The following is an 18,997-nucleotide window of genomic DNA, read 5'->3' as shown; positions in this document are numbered from 1 at the left end:
AATTCCAAGAAAATCAAAAGATATTGAAGTTTTCAAAATCGTCAATGGAATTGTTCATGTTCAGAGGTTGAAGACGACATTGTGAAGCTAAAACGATCTTATTTAGATCGTTTCAGTTTTTTTTTCCTTGATACTTACATTTCAGTGTTGTGGCTTGTAAAACGATTCAATTAAGATCGTTTTGACAAGTGTGGTTGTGGTGTGAAGAGTTGATTGTGGCTAACTGATCCTTTGGATTGGTTTTGGTCAATTCAATTTCTTGAAAATAATCAAGTTTTGGTGAAAATCTGTGAAGAAATCTAAAACGATCTCTTTTAGATCGGTTTCAGACTTTGGAAAACCAAAACGATCTCTTTTAGATCGTTTCAGTTTTGGTGAATCCAAAACGATCATCGTTTCATCTTTCACTCAAACAATTCCTGGTTTGATTACTTCTTAGGTAACTGATCTTCGTGATTGGTTTTGCTCAATTCATTCCATTACATTTCATACCAAAACTCTGTCCAAATTCATTCAGAATACTTAGAATTTTTCATCCAAAATTCAATTTAGATCATTTTATTCCTGAAGACAAATTTAGATCGTTTCATTTCCAATCAAGATTTATATCGTTTCATTTCCAATCAAAATTTAGATCGTTTCAATTCCTTTATCAATTTAGATCGTTTTCCTATCTTTCCAACTTTAGATCGTTTCATTCTATCTCATTTTAGATCGTTTCATACTTTCTTCAAAAATCAATTCAATTCTCAAATCAATTTCTAATGGCTACTCGTGAAGCGTTGGCTCTGGGTACTGATACAAGACCTCCAGTTCTTTATCGTGGTAACTATGGACTTTGGAAGAAAAGGTTCATGGATTATGTGGAACGTCAGACTAATGGTCACATACTTAAGGATTCAATCATGAATGGACTTGTTATGCATCGTCATCCTACTACCGGTGCTATTTTGACTCCTGATCTTTTGAATGCCGAACAAAGAGATCGTACTGCTGCTGACAACAGAGCTAGGTCATGCTTGTATCAAGCACTTCCTGATGAGATCTATGGCTCAGTTGATTCTTATGACACAGCAAAGGAGATTTGGGATGAAGTTGCTAGACAAATGGAAGGTGCTGATGTAACCTCAACAATCCGACTGACAAATGCCTTAACTGAGTTTGACAATTTTCAGAAATCACCAAATGAATCTCTCGAGTCCGTGTACTATAGATTTTGCAATGTAATCAATGAGCTGAGAAAGAACAAGGTCAAGAAAACTGAAATTGAGCTGAACATCAAATTCATCAAAGCACTTGGTCCCGAGTGGGAAGATTATGGAACTCAAATCAAGCAACATCAAGAAAAGTTGTACAAAGTTGTACAAAGTTGAACAAAATCCTCTTTTGGATTTCACTGCCTATTTCAATAAATCAAAGATTGATAGATCGGAACTTCTTCTTGGGTTGGGTTTTGAGAATATCACTCCATTGCAAACAGCAAAAGAAGAAATTATACCTTTGTATGATGAGAAATTTTTGAGACTTGGTATGGTAGAACAATTCATTCGTCCTTTGGATGACGAATTTGAGACTGATGAAGTTGAGAAGATTCAAAAGAATAAATTTTTGGTTAATTATGATGCTATCAATACTTCTTATGAAACGAAAAATTCAACAATTTTTGAATTAGAAGAGATTGCGTCTAATTTTCAAAACCAAGAATTTGTCATTTCTCCACCAAAACCAACTAAATTGTATATTCCATCCATATTTTTGGAAAAACAAATAGAAGGTTTACAACAAACAGTGAAATCTCAACAAAAACTCATTTATAATCTACTGTCTCAAAGTCCGAATTCGAAGAATGAATCAGTTGTTGTTGATATCAAAGTCTCAAAGTTTGTGAAACCAAGGATGTTTCAGTCCAAGTCGACCTTATTCCTGAGACTACCCGTGGTATGATGTTGGACAACAAGATTCCTGATATTTCTACATTTTCGAATGAATTCACCAAAGATGATTTTGATAAATTCATGGAGGGAGAATATGTTTTTGACTCAGAAACTGAGAAAAAGATTGAATCTATCAAAATCATAAAAGGAGAATCTCAAAAACTAAAATCAGTGTCCAAAGCTCCAACATCATATTACTTCCAAGAACGAGTTAAACCCAAACTCGTCAAAGCTGAACAAAAGAGTTCTACCCCTTCTGTCAAGACTGAACAAAAGAGTCCTAACCCTCCAAAACCTGACAAACATGTTAAAAAGAAACAAGTTGAGACCTCACCAAAACCAAGGTATCACAAAGTGAAACTTCCAAATGACAATCCAAATGCTTCTTTGTCTAACTCTCAATCTAGTTCAATTTCTAAAGTACCTAAGTCTAGCTCCGTTTTGCTAACTAGGGATACTTCAAATGGTGTAACTAGATATAGGGATAGATATAGATGGTTTTCAATTGCCAAACCTAAGAAGCAAGAAGTTTCCTCAACCCCAAAAGAGACAAAAAAAGATGAATAAGTTTAAAACCCCTCGTTCTAATCTTCTTAGTGTCAATTCAACAGGTGAAAAGACCAAATGGGTTCCTAAGTCATTAGAACCTAAGATCAATTTTAAGCAATTGTCTGTTGAGGAAAAGAAGAAGAGGAGGAGGAGAAAGAGTGTTGGTAACAAAAAGAAAAGAGTTTCTGTTGATTTAAACAATTCATCTTTAGTGAACAATGTTAATAAATCCAAGGCTATGCCTTGTGGGGCTGTAAACAATGATAATGGTCGTGCTTGTTTGAATGCTATTAAACATGTTACTTTTAATTCAAATGTGAATGTGCGTACTTTTTATACGAATGTGCTTATTGATGGTGTGCTTGTTAATGCTCATATTGATTCTAAAGCATGTTTGTATGCATATCCTAAGTTATACCCCCTGCCTGTGTTAACTAACCACAAAGGACCCGTCTTTAAGTGGGTACCTAAAGTCGGTTAAAATTTTTTATTGCAGGAAATAACCATCTGTGTATGGATACTCGATTCCGGGTGTTCAAAACACATGACTGGCAATAAATCATTGCTCAAGAACTTTGTTGAAAGGTTCATGGGAACTGTTCGTTTCGGAAATAACAATTTCACTCCAATTCTAGGTTATGGAGATATTGAAAGAAACGGAATTGTCATTAAGAAAGTCCATTATGTTGAAGATCTGAGTCATAACTTGTTCAGTGTTGGACAGTTCTGTGACAACAACCTTCAAGTTCTTTTTCGACAATCTCTGTGCAAAGTCCAAACTCTAGATGGAATTGATATCCTATGCGGAGATCGTGATGATAATCTTTTCACAGTTAATCTTGATGATAACCAACCAACTGATAATATCTGTCTTATTTCAAAAGCTACTTCGAAAAATTCTTGGTTGTGGCATAGAAGGCTTTTTCACTTGAATTATCAAACCATCAATGCTTTAATCAACAAGCAATTTGTTGAAGGCTTGCCTGACTACAAGTATGAGAGTGAGCATGTCTGTCCTTCTTGTGCAGTTGGGAAGATCAAAAGAACTTCTCATAAACCAAAGAAAATTCCACACAGTTTGGCACCTCTTCATTTGCTTCACATGGATCTTTGTGGGCCTATGAAAGTACAAAACAGAAACGGGAAGACATATATTCTGGTTATCGTTGATGATTATTCAAGATACACTTGGGTCAAGTTTCTTGCTTCAAAAGATGAAACAACTCAAATTTTGATCGATTTCATCACTTCCACTCAAGTGAATCTTCAACTTCTAGTCCGTTATATCCGTTCGGATAACGGTACTGAGTTCAAAAATGCCATCTTCGATGAATTTTGCAAATCAAAAGGCATTACTCACCAATTCTGTGTTGCTCGTACCCCGCAACAAAATGGTGTCGTTGAAAGGAGAAACCATACGCTGGTGGAAGCAGCAAGGACAATGCTTGCTTATTCCAAGTTACCATCAAATATGTGGGCTGAAACTGTTGACACTGCCTGTCACACACAAAATCGGTCCATCATCAATCAGCGTCATGAGAAGACTCCTTATGAGGTTATTAACAAACGCAAACCCAACATCAATTACTTCCATATTTTTGGGTGTGTCTGTTATACCTTGAATGATCGGGAAAATGTTGGAAAGTTTGAAAGGAAAGGTGACGAAGGTTACTTTATTGGTTACTCAAAGACATCGATTGCATATTGCATCTTTAATCGTCGAACAAACACAATTCAAGAAACCATGAATGTTTGGTTTGACGAGATGTCTGGCATGATATTTGAACAAGAAAGTTTGCTACCAAAAATTAGTGATCCAAGTACTTCAAGTGCTTCCTCAAGGACGTCTACCTTAGCTTCAAAGTTCAAGAAATATCCAACTCCAACAAGTGAAGAGCTAGATATTCTTTTCGAAGAATTCTACAATTCAAAACCGATTCAAGAAAAGGAACCTCAAGTCATCAATGAACCAATTCCGAACAATGATCCTATTCAAACAAATGAACCAGTTCCTGACAATAATCGTGAATCATCTTCAAATTCTTCAGAGCAAGAAGAATCATCTTCAAGTGATATTTATTCTCAAAAGAATGTTCAAGAACAACCTTCTCAAATCACCCAAATAACAAATCCATCAAATACTCCAAATATGTATGTACCACTGGATTTTGATCATCCAAATTTTGAGGAAAGAGTTCTTCCGAGCTATGATTCCATTTCTCAACAGAACTCTAGATTTAATGATGATAATGTTGACATTCATCAACAAGATCCTCTTCCTCATGACAACAAGTGGCCGCGTATGCGCAAAGATCATCCTACAGAACAGATCATCGGAGATCCACAAGCTGGTGTTTCTACCCGTACTACAGTCAATGAGTGTCTTGTTGCACTTTCACTGAGTAACATTGAATCCAAAACAGTCTGTGAAGCTCTTAGTGATCCAGAGTGGGTTAAAGCAATGCAATATGAATTAGCTCAGTTTGTGAGACTGAAGGTATGGAGATTGGTTCCAAATCCAAGGAAAGAAGAACCAATTCGCACCAAGTGGATTTTCAAGAACAAGAAGGATGAAAATGGAGTTGTAGTAAGGAACAAAGCTAGATTGGTTGCAAAGGGTTACTGCCAACAACCTGGTGTGGATTTCGACGAAACTTTCACTCCTGTTGCAAGAATGGAGGCTATTCGTATATTCTTAGCTTATGCCGTATTCAGAAACTTCACAGTGTTTCAAATGGATGTGAAGACAGCGTTCTTGAATGGAGAACTCAAAGAAGAAGTTTACGTGGAGCAACCTGAAGGTTTTGTTGATCCTAAGAAGCCAAACCATGTCTACAAGTTAGACAAGGCTCTCTATGGTTTGAAGCAGGCACCCCGAGCATGGTATGATTCCTTATCTACTTTCTTACTCAAAGGAGGCTTTACCAAAGGCACTATTGACCCTACCCTGTTTATTCGTAAGCAAGGTAAGCATGTTTTACTTGTCCAAATATATGTTGATGACATTATTTTTGGGTCAACCAGTCAAACTTTTTGCCGAAACTTTTCATCTCTAATGGTCAATCATTTTGAAATGAGCATGATTGGGGAAATGAATTACTTTTTGGGTTTACAAATCAAACAATTACCAACTGGTATTTTTATATCACAAGGTAAGTACATAAAGGATATGTTGAAAAAGTTTGATATGACTACATGTTCTTCAATTTCATCCCCAATGGCTGCTCGTACAAACATTAATGCTGATAAAAATGGGAAACCATTTGACCAAAAGAGGTATAGAAGCATGATTGGTTCGTTGTTGTATCTTACAGCATCTCGCCCAGATATAATGTTTGCAACATGTATGTGTGCTATGTATCAAGCCGCTCCGACTGATTTACATTACCCTGTGAAACAAATTTTTCGTTATCTGAAGGGTACACCCAATCTTGGTCTCTGGTATCCAAGGGATACTGGATTCAATTTAACTACCTATTCAGATGCAGATCATGCAGGTTGTAAGCTTGATCGCAAGAGCACATCTGGTACTTTACAATTCTTAGGGGATAAGATTGTAAGTTGGTCATCCATGAAGCAAAATTGTGTATCACTATCAACAGCGGAAGCTGAATATGTGGCTGCTGCTAGTTGTTGTGCTCAAGTGTTATGGATGAAAACACAACTTACCGACTATGGTCTGAAATATGATCGAGTCCCTATCTATTGTGATTCACAAAGTGCCATTGCAATTGCTGTCAACTCAGTCAATCACTCACGCTCAAAGCAAATTGATGTGAGATATCATTTTCTCAAAGATCATGTTGAGAAAGGTGACATCGAACTCTACTTCGTGGGAACTGACTACCAACTCGCTGATTTGTTCACAAAACCACTGGACGAAAAGAGGTTCAATTTCTTAATCTTTAAACTTGGTATGCTAAATCTTGATCCTTGATTCACTTTACCATGGAAGGAATTCTTGATTCATTTTTCAAAAATTATAAAAAGTTGAAAAACAAAAATCAAATACAAAAGTATAAAATTTTCAAAAGAAAGAAAAAGTTTTTTTGTGGCTTACGCACACTCAGTGTATAACCCGTGCTTATTTGTGTTATTTATTTCATAATGGCTTGCATATACTCTGTATGCAACCCGGTTTTAAAAAGAAAAATTATTTATGTTTCAAAGTTGAAATAAATTCATGTTGTTATACATATAAATTGATATAAGATAACTCGGAATTGAACGCCTTTGTGTACTTCCAAGTGGTCTTATATGAATGTATATGTGTAATATATTGGATTTTCATCATGATAACCTGAGTATCACAAGATGTTGATTGCAGTTTTGTTGCACCTGTTTAAAAAACTCTCAATTGTTGATATGAGAAGCAAAGGATTGAACGCCTTTGTGTACTCCTGAGTTGTCTTATCTTGAACAATTGATTAAGTTCACTTTTCATAAAACCTGTTTTGATTTCACACAAATCATTTTTGCTCCACCTTTTCTAAGAAAATCTTTTTGATTTATCTTTGCATAGATTAAGGGGGAGTTTGTGATTTCAAATCTCTTTCAAACTTCAAATGTGTTTTTTAAACATTTTTTTTCACATTTGATGATTTTTTTCAAAATATTTTCTTCAAAGGAAGTTCGGTGTTTAGTTTGCACATGAGCGACTAGGTTTTTCTCAAAATTCTACTCCATGAACTTCATCATCGCCGATGAGTTCTAACCCCGGAGTATTCACTTCTTTCATTAGATAGTGAGGGTATTTTTGAGTGATGATGAATTCGTGCAACTAAGTTGGAGGGAGTACAGTCGAAAAGTGAGAGGTTATGGTGATAATGTTGTGAGAAAAGGGTTAAAAGAATTGATACCCTTCTCTAAAATTCTCAAATCGCCGGGTAAAACACATTTCTATCGGATGTCATTTGTTGATATCTCGGTATTGAAGAAGCCTTCATGGACCCAGTGAAGCGATGCACATCTTTACCTAACCACTCAAGTGTTTCTTAACAAATGCTTGTTTTATTTCTCACGGAGATTTTCTCATTTCTATTGACTCTTCATTTGGAAGACGTTTGAATTGAAAAAAGGTGACACTCTGCTCCAGTCCCCGACTTCATTTGATCACTTTGTGTCTAGAGCTCTCGTGATTGATCATTAATTTGATCCTTATTCATTCTTTAGGACACATTTGCGTCATATCTTTGTGATATACATGCTTATCTTTGTGATATAGCCGGAACATTTGTAGTGATATCTTAATTGATATTTCACGATGATCAAATGGAAATCCTACCATTGCTAACATCATTTTCAGCTTTGAACGTAGGTCTCATAATTGCATTTGTGTAATTATTGAGTTAACAAGAAGTCTATTGTGACCTTGGATTTTTTCCTAAAAGTCTTTAAGGATAGTAGAACATGGTTATCGAACGCTTAGGTGACACTGACCATGGTTTACATTCTTAGAAGCAATCTTGAGGTTGAAAAGCCAAAAGACCAAACTATGTTAGAGGTTTGCTTTGTGCGTTTCTCAATGATACATAGGAAATCCGATAAATGGTATACATTTCTTTCGGTCATTTCATTAATCCTTTCGATTTTTGAATGCAAACGGATCTTTCTTATCCGGGTTCTTTTCTCATTACCCCAACACAGAAAACACCAACACCATAATAAAATGCTTATACCAACAACTTCAACCTTACATTTTAGTCACCCATAGGGTTATTTGGGTTGGATTAATGGTTTGGGTTGATGAGTTTTTAGTTAATATATCTTTGTGTAAACACCATTGCGCTTTGGATCTTTTGATTTCTTTTCACATTCTATTCAATCAATGTTTGCATAATGACATTGGTTCCCAACATTGTCATTATGAGGGGGAGAAAATAGTATGATTGATTTTTGATTAGGGAAGAAATTAGAATGAATTCATTTAGATGACTAATACTGCAAGTTTCAAGATGGTCAATTGAGCTCAAATTCTCACTAGGTCTTAGCTGAGATGAGATCTTGACTTGAAAAATTTGAGATTGAAGATGAAGATATGAGAAGATCAAAATGGATAATGATTTTAAGGATAAGAAGATCAAGATCAATAATGAAAGGATGCTCGCTCAAGATGTTACAAAAAGTTCAAATATGCTCCAATCAAAGACTGTGATTACTCATGAATTGAGGAGGAGCAGGATTACTTTCATAAAAGAATTTCCAAAACCTTATTGAAATGTTTACTCTCAAAAGTGTTCAAGACGATGTGACAAAGATCAAAGCTTCAAAGGACAAAAGGCTGAAGATTCAAGACAAAAGAAGAAATGCTTCAAAAAGAGTCTTCATCAAATTAAAGATCTTCAAGTCATACAACAACACTTTACCAAAAGCTACATTGCACACATCAAGGGGGAGAGTACATATTTCTGAAAATTCATTCCAAGACTTCAAAGAAAAGACTTCAAGATTCGAGGATTGAAGAATTCAAGACAAGTTCATACCTTCCGCATTTCAAAAGACAACTCTGATCTTTGATTCAACAATCCTCGAAGATTTAATACACACACACTCATCATTCTCTGTTCAAAAAGAACATTGAGAATCAACAAATGATTTAACTTCAAGAAGTCCAAGACCAAGACTGAATCAAGTTCTCCAAAGACAATGAGAAAGATTTGAAGACTTGTTTCAACACACCAATTGTCTTCACCACCGGGCTCATCAAATTCATTCCTACAAGACAAAACAACACGTGCTTCAGACCTTACAATATATCACTAAGGGGGAGAATGTTAGAAATCCAAAAATAGTGATACATTGTAATTTAAGTTATGGACTTACTTGTTGTTAAGTCATGTGTTGATGATTTCTAAGGTTGAGGGGCTAATTGTGATAATTAGCATAGTTGGTTAGTTTAGACTATAAATAGCCCTCAATTCCTTAGAAATCATAACCTTGACATAACCTTGACATAACTTTGACATAACCTTGACATAACCTTGACATAACTTTGACATAACCTTGACACATTTTCATACCATTACACACACTTGATCCCAATTTTCTCTCAACACACACACAAACACCAAGAACACACACACACTCTAAACCGCCATTGTTGATGTGAATTCGAGTGATAAAATCGTGTTGTTACAACTAGTAAGCTAGATCATGAGATGTATGCTAGTAGACTTGCCCATCTTTGATTGTTATTAGATTTCGGAGTTCAAGTATATTATAGTGCTCACATCATTTGGTTAGAAGATATTTGGTGGTGAAGGTCATTTCTTATTACACGCTTTTGTTCGTTTATTGGAATTTCGGTAGTTTGGCTTTGATTTATATAGAATTCCACTGCATACTTTGCTTAATAATAATATTTGACATTTGTGATCTCATAATATGAATATTTCTGATTTATATTTATTTATTCATTTTATTGATTTATTACTTATATAATTCCTTATAATTACTTTTAAGTTCTTAAATTGCCTTTAAAATTTATGGATAATTATTTTGTGATTATATTCTGATTTTTATACTTTTTAATTTATAATGTTATGATTTGTACATTTATTTGTGCATTATTTTTATTTAATTCAACAATAGTGATTAATTAGTGATTTTTACTATATTATTTACTTTTAAATTATTTAACACTTGTTTTCTTGGCTTTTAATTCTTTGCTATAGTAAGTTTAAATTAGTTTCACCATTGGTTATGTAAATTTAATCAAGTTTTGGCTTTTAATTCTTTGCTACAATAAGTTTAAATTAGTTTCACCATTGGTTATGTAAATTTAATCAAGTTCATGATTACATAATTTATTTATTAATTTATATATCTTTTAATTTCCATTTAAATTCATTTAATCACAAAAATACTTAGAAATCACCATACAAGCTTTTGTCCAAAAATCCCAGGCCTTTCTAGGCAAATTTTAACATGTCAAATTCATATAATTTCAACCTCTCTTGTGTCTTGCTTATTTGAGGACTTTATGATCAAAAATCATTTACTGAAAACGTGTTTTAAGCCTCATTTCTTAAGCAATTTAAGTACTTCAAATTGGATTTTTGTCCTTGTTTCAACATTTCCAAAAAGTTCATCATATTTTGATTGTCCAAGTCGTGGTAGTGGTGGTGGTGTGATACGTGCAAATTTGTGTTTTCGGTTAGTGATTAATTAACCCGAAAAGGTGATTTTTGAGCTTGTTATTGCCATGAGTCATATGACTTGAGTTTTATACATATGGAACCACTTATTTACAGTAAGTTAATGAAATTTTTATGGTCATTTGATCATAGTGCAAGTGTGTGCTCAAAATGCATTTTTGCAAGTTTTCGGTTCATAATTTCTAGCTTATTTTAACATGTTTTGATCCAAGCTTTATTTCCTTGATATTTTATCAATTTTTACAGAATATTAACATCAATACTAACATATTTTCCAGTTATGACAAGTCCATATTCATCTTATAATCCAACATCAAATCCAACCTTCTTAAATCTGACATTCATGTAATCATCTCATCATTTTTCAAGAACAAATCTTTATCCATCTATAATCCATCAACATAAAATCATATTTTTATGACAAACTCCAGAAATATATTCATCAAAATGCATGAAAATATAGTCATCTTTCAAAGGAAAACTCACTTTACAAGCTTTTTAATCTATAACAACACTTTTGGGTCTTAAACTAGTTGAATCCTTGGATCTTTCTTCATAGATTCAACATGCATGAGCATAGAAAGAAAGATCCTATCAACTTTGCCGTCATCAAATGTATATTTAATAGAAAACATGAACTTTTGATTTTATTGGGTAAAAGGGATTACCCTATTTAAGCTTTTATACCAACAATAATATAAACAGTACAAACCAAGTAATGTAGCATAGTACCACATTAGTTTCCTTCCATAACAGGCTGTGGAGGGTTTATCAAGCTAAAGTAGCAAAAGAATAGGAACCAAATACAACCAGCAATATTAGTGCAAGAATATAACTATACTAAGCCATCCTATGCGCCAATGACCAATAAGAGTGATCTTGGCACTTTCCAATCTTCTAGCAGTTTTTTCAACTTTTCTCCAGCTTTAAACTTTATAGTCACTAACCGTAACCGAACTGTATCAATAATAGCTTTGATTAATTGCTCTGGAGGACGCTGATTGTTAGTGAACATGCGGTTATTTGTCTCTTGCCAAACAAAGTAGACAGTAGCAGCCAATGCAAGTCTAGCAATCACACTAGTAGCTGAATTGCTTTTAGAAAGAGGAAGCAAGATCGCCAAAATATCCTCCCATCGTTGAGAAGAGTTCGCCAAGCTTGCTAAGTGCTTAATGCCTATCCAAACTTGAGCTGAATAAGAGCACTCAAAAAACAAATGAGAATGTGAATCCAGACCTGTTTTGCACAAAGAACAACAAACAAGGTTAAGATTAGTTGCACTCCCCACATCCCATGGTTTCAGCCTGTCATGCGTCTTTAGCTTTTTCTTCATCACTAGCCATAACAAAAAGGAGTATCGTGGTATACATCTTGAGAACCACACAAGGTTAACCCAACCGACTTCAGGCCCCTTAATACGAATGGTGTTCCAAACAGAAGAGGCCGAGTATGGGATCTCATTTCCAGAACCATCACACCAAATCAGATTATCATGAATTTCATTATTTATCATAGGAACCTTGTAATTATGAAGAACAGGAAATAGGTCATACCACGCAGCCGGCCATTTCCAAGTACCCTCATAATTACAAAGAAAAACCAGCCCTATTTATCATGCCAAGAACAGGAAATAGGTCATATCAGCAATCTTATCTTGCAAAGAAAAACCAGCCCTAGCAATCTCTCTAGGCAAGATAAACCTGATCAAAGGACCATCTTGGCCCCATTTATCATGCCAAGCCAAAGTAGTTTTACCATCACCAATTTTTGAACTAATAAAAGGACGCACAGACTGTCTTAACTGCAAAAGTTTACGCCAACCCCATGAAATACCAGCCCGGGATGGAACTTCCTAAAAGCTACGCCCCTATAACTTATACGAATGAACCCACTTAACCCATAAGGAGTGTCTGTCATTAAGAAGTCGCCAAATGAGGAAACACATCAGAGATTTATTAACATCAGATATGCGTTTAATACCCAACCCACCCTCATACTTTGGGAGGCAAATAGACTTCCAAGCTACCTTAGCTTTGCCTTTAGATAAAACCCCTTGACTCCAAAGAAACCCACACATTTTCTGTTCTAATTCGGAAATAGTACGTGCCGGAAGAATGAATACAGATGCCCAATAAGTATGTAATGAAGAGAGCACCGAATTTTACCAGTTGTAGTCTCCCCGCAAAAGACAGAGTTTTATTCCTCCAGTTGTTAATACGATTCTCCATTCTTTCAACAAGAATGGCACAGTCTTGATAAACTAACCTGGTGGAAATCAATGGGACTCCAAGATAACGAATAGGCAAAGTCCCAACCTCAAATTGCGTCAGTTCCATAATAGCATGTTTAAACTATGTAGAAACATTACAGAAAAAGACCGTACTTTTCTGAATACTTGGAACTAACCCAGAGATGTCTTTAAAAGAATTTAGCAAGTCAAGAATCATCTTGGCTGAATTGTAATCACCATGAGAAAACAGAAGTAAATCATCAGCAAAACAAACACTAATAATATGTTCTTTTTCGCATCTATAGTGAAACTTATACTGGGATTCCCTTACCGCCCTTTGTAACAATAAAGATAAGACTTCCATAACAAGTGTAAACAAATAAGGTGACATCGGGTCTCCCTGTCTTAAACCTCGTTTTCCCCGAAAGAAACCATGCAAATTCCCATAATAGCAATAGAGAACGACGGTGAAGAAACACACTCCATAATGAACTTTTGATAAAACCTTTTTAATATGAACAAGAACAAGAATAATCTAGTAAAGAGATGAAGATATATACCCTTGAAGAACACTTTTTGATGATGGAAATATGCAAAAAATTCGTGGCCTCCTAACCCCTAATATCACCCTTTTCCTTGCTTGAAGAACACCCTTAAACCTTGCTTTATACAACCCTTTAATAATCTAACTTTAAACCCTTATTATTAATATAAGTTTTAGTTGGATTTTAGCCTTGTTCTTGGCCGAAAATAAGAAGAAGAAAAAGGAGAGGAGAAGAGTTTTGAGAGAGAAAATGAGTTATGTGTGTGTAAGTGTGTATTGGGAGTGTAAGGGAATTGAGTGTTATGTGTGTATGGGGAGTATAAGGAGTCTCATGAGTTGATTGGGAGATGGATATGGGAGAAAGGGGGGCCGTCCTTGGGAGGGTAAAAGGAGGGGATTTTTGGTTAAAAATTTTTTGTATTTTAAGTGTAAGTAAGTATGTAAGAGTGTATGTATAGATTTAGTGTATAGTTAGGTGTTTTTATTTGATTAATTAGTTTTCTAAGCATAAGTATACATGAGTCTATTTATGTATGTGTGTGACGTATATATGTGTATGTATGTACATATTTTTGGTGTTTTTATTTGTTACAAGGCTCATTGGTATAATCTTGAACTTATATTTGACATATAAACATAAACTTATTATTATTTAAGCACTTTTATGTACCTTATGAATTATAAATATTTTTAAGATGTTCATGGCATTTTCATGACCAAATATTATTTTGTTGGCTTGATGGTTCAAATTGTTGGACATTTACAAGAATTTTTTATTGTTAGCTCAACTTGTGAGACTTAGATTATTATTTATAATTTGATTAAATATTAATTAAATATTTTGTTCAATGGCATTTTATTAAATTGAACCTAACACTAACAATAGCTTTAGATTGCTAATTTAGGGGCATTATCTACTAGCTTCAAGTATAACTGTGGCTTGCGGAATCATAGACAACCTAACTAGCACGTATATAATATTTATAAAGTAGGGTTGTTACATCCAACTCCACCATAAGTATCAAGTATCAAGCATCTCAAACTCCAATATAAGTATCAAGTATCAAGTGTCTCAAACTCCAACATCAGTATCGAGTATCAAGTATCACAGTGCACATCATACAGTACAGTCAAATAGCCATAAATGATGATAGACACAAAGGCACGAGTATCCTTCCACCCCAAAACATATTAAAAGAGAGGCTACGAAACTCACGTGACTGTACCCATTGCCGTCTTTTGATGGTGCTAGCCGTAATATGAGAATATATGTACGATATAATATCAATTAAACTCAGGTATGCAAGCGATATATATATATATATATATATATATATATATATATTATTAGCATGTATAATCAAAAATTTAATTCTAAGGCCTTATACTAGCATACATCCTTATTTAACGCACTTAACTTAAGCTATTTTAATATACGATCATAATAATGGTGCAGCAGTATTATGATTATATATTACAAAACCTTGTGTCAAATTCGTTAAATATCTCCATATGCTACTATAAAGCATCATATAGCAAGTAGTCAAGTAGAAATATCAATCAGTAAAGATATGCATGTACATAGGTATTGTTCTAAGCGAGGTTATAGTCTAGGTTCATCAATATGCAACCCAGTTTACTATAACTTATTTTCTAATATAAATTCTAGTAAAACACGAGTACGTAAACGATGTATATTTCAAGCATATAATCAGGTTACCGTTGTAGGTTCTGTTCTTAGTAGGGTTATAGTCTAGGTCCATTAATTTGCAACCTAGTTCACTATAACTTGTGCTCTGATACTAATCTGTCACACCAGCCCTAGACGCGGTGCGAACGTATATGGATTCACAACACAAGATATACTAAACGACACGAAAACGTTGTCGTTTTTAAAATACATTTATATCAAAACATTATTCACTTATTTATATTACAACATGCGAAAACGTTATTGTTATTGAAAACATTTATTCAATATTAAGTAATACAAAAAGACTTTAGCAAACTGACGAATCCTTACTAAAGTCTATGGGTAAGCCATAATCCATCATGTAATATGCAGCAGCAAGAGGTCTCATGCACATTGAGTGTCTTTTAATTACCTGAGAATACATGTTAAAATATGTCAACATAAAGTTGGTGAGTTCCATAAGTTTTTATATGGAAAATAAAGATTCTCAAAAAATCAGAGTCCAGAGTGCCATTGCCTTACCGCAATGTCAAGTGGTTATGATACAATATAAAGCAAAGAGTATCATATGTTTTGTATATAAAAATATAGAGTATGAACCACAAGATTTCCAAGTGCGACCATTGTCTTTCCACAATGTCGTATAGCCATTTGATCAAACACAATGGATCAAATATAATGTAAGAGTAGATCCTGTATACATCAAGTTCTAAGCTCATGAACCGGAACTAGACAAGTGTGTTTGTTTGCCTCTAAGTAGGTACCTTGTTCAGGGTACCTTAAGTTTTCCAGATATATATGCATCCATTTATCCAGTTGGCATGACCAACCCGGATGGGGGTCCCTACTCCAATAGTACTATTCAATATACCCTCTTTATGTTTTCATAATTAATCGTTCATGATAGAGAGGACTTTGGGTGAACAGAACAACTTAGAATCAACCGTGTATACATTTCTAGTATTCTTGTGTCCATCATAAAAGTAAAGAGTTTGTATTTTACCCCAACGGTAAAACAAAGTGTAGTTACAAAATATATAATATAATATATAATTTTGTAAATATACATATAAGTATAACAAGTAGTTTTTATGCATGTATCTCAGTCCCCAAATAAGTGTATAAATAATTAAAAAGGGGAATATGGAAACTCACCTTATTACACGTAGAATAAACATAAGAAATGGGTTATACATAGTGTCAACGTCGCGTTCGCCCGGACCTTTGATGATCAAGAATCAAAGAAAAAAAAGAGATGATCTGGTTGCGTTGTTGGGTCACATCTTTCAAAGGATTTAAGGGTTGTTCGCATGACCATCTATGCTCGAATCTCCATATATAATTCTTTACATGTTATTCATGTTATTATGATTATTTGCTGTTATCAAGAGGTGTTTTATGGGGATTTTCTTTCTCGTTTTCTGTTGTTGTACGAAAGTTACAAAGAGAAAAAGGAAATTGTTTTCGTAACAATAGGAAGTGCTCATGCTATTTATTTATCAAGAATGTCTAACAAGTAATAATGTGACTTTGACATTGTTATTATAAAAATGTTAGTGTTAATAATTTAGAATGGGGCGGTTTGGTGTCTTCTGAAAATATTTTATTTAATTTACTAAGATAATGCTTTTAGTCATCAATCACTTTTTCATTTCTTATAAAATATGTGTAGTGGTAATAATTGATTAGGTATGTTTTCGGTTTATGTCTCCTAATTATATTGGATAGCTTTTAGTTATTTAAAATGAACAGGTATTATATAAATCATGCGTACATATTCGCTCCGGTATAGTTTAAGTGTATACCCATTAAATATGATTTAAATGGTTTATAAACTTCCAAGTGTAAAAAAAATATTAATGAAAATGATTTAGCCAAATTATTATTTTAGACATGAAATATATACTTTTAATACACATTTGAGATTTTGACATTTTATTAGACATTTGTCTAGATAGCTATTAGTCTAAAGGTATATGATGAAGAGGTGTCCAGGTTCACTGAACTAGAGAAACCAACTGAGCTGAAGAAGTTAAGTGAAGTGGAGAAAACTGGCCAGATAATGCCATCAGAACAAACAATGTTGATTCCGTCAGTTATCGCCCCATTTTAGACAATTATTTACTGGACCAGCCCAGTCACAAGTTGTAGCATTACTCCAGTGGCAAAGGTGTCCAGATGTTAAAAGTAGTGATCCAGTGAAACTTTTCAGAAGTCCACCAGAGGAGTTTCCAGAAGCTCTCCAGTGACCAACTTCAGTCCAGTCTACTGAAAGGCGCTCCAGATGAAATCTCCAGTGGAGTGCCAAATTGTATTTCCAGTTTTCCAATTGTAACAACCCTCAATTTCCAATTAGGACAATTTACTTAGATTTATCTACGTATCTATCCCTAAAGGTTTATTAAGGGAATTGACCTTCTAACATTTAAGTCACAATGATAATTGCCTTCTAGTTCAATGGAATGCTTAAAAATAGCTAGTCATCTTAAAAATGCCTTACAAACTCTAATTGAATAATCAAAGCCAATCTCAAAGAAACGATAATCTTGAATTAATGCGTACACTATCTACCAAGCAAGAATTCAAGTATCCCACTTAATCCAACAACCCAAATAATAATAATAATAATAATAATAATAATAAGCATTTGGAGTTTATAATAATATGACATGTAATTATATACACATATAATGCAACAAATATTAATAAAAGACATATATATGTATGGTTATATAAATGAGTTCATAAAAAAATTAAATATATAAAACACACCACATGCATAAATATCAACTAACCAATAAGCAAGCAACTAGTTCTTACAATTCTTACACCTTACCCTCATGTGTACACTCTAGTACACACCCATAAATATATGAATACATATATATACATGGCATGAGCATGCATCTAGCCTTCTATCTATCCAAGTGCATCACCAAGCACCACATCCAAACCATGGTTAGTCTTATACTACTCTTGTCAACCAATGAGCAAACACCTAGCCCACTTTCTCCCCCTCCCTTTCTTTTGAACGGCTACACACACACACACTTCACTCTTTTACTCTCATTTCTCTCAAACACAACCCATACACACATATTTCCTCTTACACTCCTCTCTCCCTCTCACTCACTCTCCACCCTCTCTCTCTCTTTTGTTCTCTCTTCTCGTGGACAGCAAAAAGAAGGCAGAAAAATGCCTTTGAACACCCCAAAAACAATCAATAAACATTATCTTTGCAACTCCTTGTTGTAACAAATCTATACCATAATCAACCCCACGTAAAATGGATGATATTGGAGCTCAAGAAGGCTGCCAAAACAGCTCCTATAGCTGCTGATTTCGGGCCACATACAAGCCAAAATGGAGGTTTAAATCTTTAACTATCAACTATAATAATATGGGTTTTAGGCTAGATTATTAAAGGGTTAATTCAAATAAGTTTTAAGGGTTATTCCAAGCTTGGATTAAGGGTTATATGGAGTCTAGAAAGCCATGAAAATCTGCACCTTTTCTTCATCGAAACCAAGTCATGAAGGGTATAAACCTCTATCTCTTTGTTTAATCTATCATGTTTTTGTTTATACTAAAAGATCATTATCAAAAGTCTATGTTTTCTCTTGATTCTTTGAAAAACACACTTGATGAAGGCATGTTAATAGAATCTTTCCTTTCATGCCATTGCATGTCAAGATCTCGGGTAAAGATTCAAGGATTTAACTCAAATAAGACCCAAAAGTGTTGTTTTATGTTAGTGTCTAGTGAAAGTGACTTTTTGCTTGAAGAAAATAAGGATATATTTGCATATACTCGTAAATATATTTCTGTTTATTTTCATAGATAAACTCATTTTGATATTAAAAGTAAGATTTAATAAAGGTTTTGTTGTTA

The 18,997-nt window shown here is 34.1% G+C and overlaps 1 protein-coding gene across 1 annotated transcript; it reads right to left on the bottom strand.

Annotated features, from left to right (window-relative positions):
• Positions 1 to 11,489: 11,489 nt before the first annotated feature.
• LOC122585046 lies at positions 11,490 to 12,975 on the bottom strand. The gene is made up of 3 exons (XM_043757147.1): positions 12,905 to 12,975; positions 12,308 to 12,411; positions 11,490 to 12,244 (listed from the first exon to the last, which is right to left on the bottom strand). The coding sequence occupies exons 1-3, from the start codon at positions 12,973 to 12,975 to the stop codon at positions 11,490 to 11,492; spliced, it is 930 nt and encodes a 309-aa protein (XP_043613082.1).
• Positions 12,976 to 18,997: the final 6,022 nt, after the last annotated feature.

The sequence above is a fragment of the Erigeron canadensis genome, chromosome 1 (assembly GCF_010389155.1).
Source record: "Erigeron canadensis isolate Cc75 chromosome 1, C_canadensis_v1, whole genome shotgun sequence".
Lineage (NCBI taxonomy): Eukaryota > Viridiplantae > Streptophyta > Magnoliopsida > Asterales > Asteraceae > Erigeron > Erigeron canadensis.
The sequence above is the reverse complement of the archived record's forward strand: the minus strand, read 5'-3'. Positions and strand labels throughout refer to the sequence as shown.